The sequence below is a fragment of the Patella vulgata genome, chromosome 1, assembly GCF_932274485.2.
Source record: "Patella vulgata chromosome 1, xgPatVulg1.2, whole genome shotgun sequence".
NCBI classification, from domain to species: domain Eukaryota; kingdom Metazoa; phylum Mollusca; class Gastropoda; family Patellidae; genus Patella; species Patella vulgata.
In genome coordinates, this window is record NC_065879.2 from 42,419,514 (window position 1) to 42,424,838 (window position 5,325).

Below are 5,325 nucleotides of genomic sequence, written 5' to 3' on the forward strand. Positions count from 1 at the left end.
TTATCATTCACAAGACTAAGCACGACAATAACTCAAGAAGTAATTATTGAAATGGAAATAGATAAATAAGATAATCTTATTTGCTTCATTAACACAAAATGGACAAGGACAATAACTCAAGAAATAATTACCAGAAATTGTTAAAATAGAATTAGGTTTCTTTGTCTCAGTAATTATGTCAACAAAACACATGTAGCATAGTCTCCATATTCACAAATCGTGGACCACGGAAAGATTGTTGGGGAAGAAGGACGAATGCAATATACCACTATGTTACAAAAATCAGCAAAAATTAATGGTTTCTAATTTAGTTTACTAGAATTCTCAACTTGATTCAGTATAATAAACAGATTTTTTTTAATGTTCACTCTTTGTCTATGTATACATGAACAGCTAATAAACATAACTCTTTTATATCATTTGTAGCAACCATGTAGTTCAGTCCTGATCATTTAACCGTGTATATAAATAATTGTTTTAAAATGTATTTTCTAATTTTTCATCTCCAGTTCTGGAGGTACAATTGGGGGTTTAGGTGGATCTCGAAATTCTCCAAGATTTTCGTCATAGTAGGCATTAACTCTAAATGGTTTAAGGTCAAAGATAACCCTGTCTTCTATTCTTGTTAGTTGAACGCCCAAATCTTCAAGTGTAAGACAATCTGTTAAGACATCTGTGACATGATCTTTATCTAGCTTGTCCAAGTTGAATATTGGGTTGTTAGGAGCCATACCCATTATACGGGCTTTAAGCTGAAATAATGGTGTAATAGGATAGCGGGGTACATTTCTAAATCTCAGAGCTCTGTAGAAAAAATCTACTAAATCCGCTAGATAGTATCGATATGGTCCAACTGCCTCTATTGTTTTAGAGATTACATCAGGGTCATTAATGGCTTGTAAAACACCTTCAGCTACATCTGCAACAAATACAGGCTGCTTAATGGTAGCATCTCCTTTCTTCCATAGAGGTATTACACCGTGGGCCCTTCTCCAGTAATTTGTATAAGTTATAGTGAACCGATCTTCAGGACCAAACATGTCTGCCGGTCTAAATATGACAGCCTCTGGGAACTCTTCTCTCACTGCTAGCTCTCCTTCATATTTACTTCTAAGAAAATGAGATCCACCTTTAACAAAGATTTGTTGAGGATTTGGACTGGCATTCAGTGAAGAAAAGTGAATCAGCTTTTTCACACCCATTTCTTTAGCGATACGAGCAACACGTCTGGCACCTTCAGTATGTACATCGTAGAACGAGAAGTTTCGAGTTTCCCAATCTCGTCCTATTAAATTGATGACAACATTGGAATACTTCATGGCTCTTCGTAACGAGTCATCATCTCTTAGATGGAAATTGCTGAACAAAATTTGACCAAGATCTCCACAAAGCCTAAATCTGTCGACAGATGAAGTATCACCACGGTATGGGATGACCACTTGTGATCCTACTTTACCCAGTCTATTGACAACATAACCTCCTAAAGATCCAGATGCACCTAATACAGTAGCAACTGTTCCACTGAATGAAGATCTACCCCCACGACCCCTCCTATAAGTTGCTAAATTTGTGCTTGCATCTCTTTTCTGCAGACCAATTGTTCCAGTAATTACAGGAAGTTGTGAATTGAGCCGATGTCCTATCTGTAAGGCTTTGTTACTAACAACAATGGCTGCCATTTTGGCTGATTTTTACCTGCATTTACCACTAGAGCCAAATTAAACAAGCCAGTCCTGGAAAAAAAAGAAAGAGAGAATGAGTTGCTGTCCCCAAAAAATACTCTATATTTAGATGGAATTTCTGCAAGTTACATTCAATTTAATGAAGAATGATAAGGGGGTAATCTTTCTTGCCAGTAACAGTGTAACATGAAGTTTATATAAATGTCCAGAATCGTCAGACTCAAAGGTTAATCGTTTGGAATTGGTCAAGATATTACTACAGCTAACACTGGTTGTGGTAACTGTTAGTTTAGTTTACAACTGGAAAGCCCTGTTTTAGTCAATTCATATTCTATACCATCAAATTTTATGAGTTTATTTTGCGAACTTTTCTTTGGATTCCATCTCTATCCTAGGCATTATTTTTTGATCTAACAGTAACACACCCATGACTTTTTTTACAATTTGCATGCCAAAACATGTGAATAATACCATCTATTATCATGGCATTGAATCTCCACGAAAGTAAATAATTAAAGATACATTTGCGTACAATCAGGGACCATAATTCAGGAAGCTATGGTACGATATGCGCAAATATCTAAAGGAACTGAGATTTGTGGGTAAAAAACATGCATTTCAAGTTTCATCAAAATCAGATGAAAATTGTAACCTCCAGAGGGTCCACAACCCTGATACACAATATTTTGACACTATTTGCGAATGAGTGGCGGCCATTTTGTCCTTCAGTTTTGGTCCGATTTTTACAAAATTCGAACTCAACTATCCTTAGGGTGTACCAGTGATATAATAATACGTTTTTTTAAATCAGATAAAAATTATGACCTCTATACGGTCCATAAGCTAAAAACGTGATTTTTCGTACATTCAGGGGCCATAATTCAGGAAGTTACGATCCGATATGCACAAATATCGAAAGGAACCGAGATCTATGGGTTATAAAGTTACATTTCAAGTTTCAACAATATCGGATAAAAATTGTTAGGGTGTAACGGTTTTTTAAATCGGATAAAAATTGTTACCTCCATGGGGTCCACAAGCTAAGGCTGACCTTAAAAATATCTCTGTTTCACCTAACGCGGCCGACTAATTAAAACCACCCCCGACTTAAATTAGTTTATTGCACTTTTCCGCGATCTTTTTATTTTATTTTTTGTGTCAACCTGAAAGATATCACGAGAGTTATTTCCCTTTACTATGGCTATGGTTTGATTCATTATTGAAACTGGTTGATCAAGACGGAAGCGTCATAGGTGTCGCTTCTCAACAAAATGGTTGCAGACGAAAGCATGTCCATTCCCACGAACTGATTCTGCCGCACGATCGTTAAAAACGTGTTGAAGGAGATTCACACTTCAAGTTCGTGGCAGATCGTGTGCGAGTCGTGCATCACGAAAAATCCCGATGTCATTGATTTGTTTGCCAATAAAAAAGACGAATGTTTCCACCCGGAAAATTATCAAGCTGTCAAATTAGCTCTTAAGTTTAAAAAAAACTTTAAGTTCGTTACTCTTTACGTCAGACCCAAAATTCATTAAACAAAATTAATGAATTTGTAGTATACAGCTAATAAGTTTTCTGTATTGATTTCTCTGACTTTAAAGGAGCTAAATCGCTAACATTTGGGACCTAGAAATTCACAAAAGTGGGTCGCAACGCATATAATACTGTAATATGAATGTATATAAACTGATTTACATTTAATGGTTTCCGTTTTTACTCCAATTTCAAATCAGTTATGTTCGGCGAAATAAGTCAGCAATCTCAATTGAGTGCAAATTTCTAGCGTCTAGTTATTCTAGTCTACATAACTCCATTTGATTTGGTGCAATGTGTCTAGCCTCGTCCCTCGAGTCTCTCAATACAACTGGGGCTGAAGCGCATTATGGTACACGATTCGTGTACCAATGTTAAAAAAATTATTTTATCTTAAATATCGGATATCAGAAGCTCATCTTTTCCCCGGTAAGTTTACATCATCAATGTTGATTTAAATTGACCAATAATTTGTGTTTTCGATGTCGAAGATTTTGGAGGATTCTGAAAAAAAAAACGACCTACCGACCCTTCTCCTAGATTGTGGGTCGGGTTTGGTGGAACAAAGATATTTTTAAGGTCAGCCTAAAAACGCGATTTCCGTACAATCAGGGGCCATAATTCAGGAAGTTACGGTCCGATATGTGCGAATATCGAAAGGAACCGAGATCTGTGGGTTATAAACATACATTTCAAGTTTAAACCAAATCGGATAAAAATTGTGACCTCTACAGTGTTCACAAGCTAAAAACATGATTTTTCGTACAATCAAGGGCCATAATCCATGAAGTTACAGTCCAATTCATGCCAATATCGGAAGGAACCGAGATCTTAGTGTGATAAACCTATATTTCAAGTTTCACAAACCTGTAGAGTGTTCACAAACAATTGTGGACGGACGGATTAACGGACAGGGGGGACGACAATATATGTCCACATGAAAATGTGGGTGTATAAAAACTAGATAATGTTAAGGCAATTTGCTGAAAATTTCATTCAAATTGATCAACTATGAACCGAGAACTAAGCGGTTGAAATTTCTGGCTAGCCTTGATCATCATTACTAAATTCAGTACGATAAACAGCATAGTCTCACTCAATTGAGATTGCTGACTTAAATCGGCTCATAATCCCCGAAAGAATGCGGGCTAGCGATGCCATTTCTACTCTAGAGACGTAGAGTTGATTATGGTCTGGATAGATGTAGGTTAAATGTCTAATTAATAATTTAGATAACATTTCAGGCCTAAGGAAAGACCTTCAATAGACAGATTTAGTCCTTGCATAATGTATGTTTAAGCTTTCGGACAATATACAGTGTATACTATTAATATACCTTGTCCATATGCAAGAGCTGTCAATTTTGTCGTTTCGAAAACATTTAGAAACGACCTGCACCCGTGGCGTAATACAACGGGGCCTTATTTTGTCTGCGTCTCCTTTCAAACATAAAAATTGCCATCATAAAAGCTACGGGAAGAAATTTCGGATTGACCAGAAAAAGTTAGACTACTAGAAACTAATCTATTTTAATTTCTATGGCTTGAACTTGACCAAAGTCAAAATGATGAACACAAAACGAAATAAAAGTTACCACTCTAAATCTACTTTGACAAGCCCCTAAACTTCACTGTCGATGTCTCTGAGACCCTCCAGCCCTGTTTTCAAGTGCACAATCGTGTGAATTCCATTTATTTTTTTGCAATGCAATTCATTTGTAAGATCAGCATGTACCCAACTTTGAGATAATAAAATAATTAGGCCTACCAGTACAAGAAATTTATTTCCTTCGACAATGTCGACAGGAAGCGGAAAAATCCTTTATACGCGCATGTCAATAGCCATAAAAATAACACTCGGCAATACCGGAGTTTTTATGTACATTCGGTAAAATTTGTTTCACGAAATAATGGGGTTTAATAACCTCTAATTCTACTCCGACTGGGCTAATTAAGACGGGCATACGCCATACAGTGTGCCATGAGGTAAATTTTGCCCGGACAGCGGCGCTATGGCCTACTCTTATATCGAATACCAACTGCCAGGGGATCTTTTACGTGCACGCCAATGTGTACACGGGACCTCGGTTTTTTGTCCCATCCGAACG

General features: G+C 36.9%; 1 protein-coding gene across 2 annotated transcripts; it reads right to left on the reverse strand.

The window, feature by feature from the left end:
* Positions 1-296: 296 nt before the first annotated feature.
* On the reverse strand, positions 297-5,114 carry LOC126820730 (NADH dehydrogenase [ubiquinone] 1 alpha subcomplex subunit 9, mitochondrial). 2 transcript variants are annotated; one of them, XM_050548826.1, is made up of 2 exons: positions 4,986-5,114; positions 297-1,733 (listed from the first exon to the last, which is right to left on the reverse strand). In XM_050548826.1, exon 2 carries the CDS (start codon positions 1,677-1,679, stop codon positions 492-494), a length of 1,188 nt encoding a protein of 395 aa, XP_050404783.1. In that variant the 5' UTR covers positions 1,680-1,733; positions 4,986-5,114; the 3' UTR covers positions 297-491. The 2 variants fall into 2 exon arrangements, with proteins under 2 accessions (XP_050404783.1, XP_050404792.1); XM_050548835.2 differs by lacking the exon at positions 4,986-5,114 and adding an exon at positions 4,813-4,957.
* Between the last annotated feature and the right edge of the window lie 211 nt (positions 5,115-5,325).

What these genes read in the sequence shown, in the direction of transcription:
- LOC126820730 (XM_050548826.1), bottom strand. Translation starts at nt 1,679, where the DNA reads ATGGCAGCCATTGTTGTTAGTAACAAAGCCTTACAGATAGGACATCGG.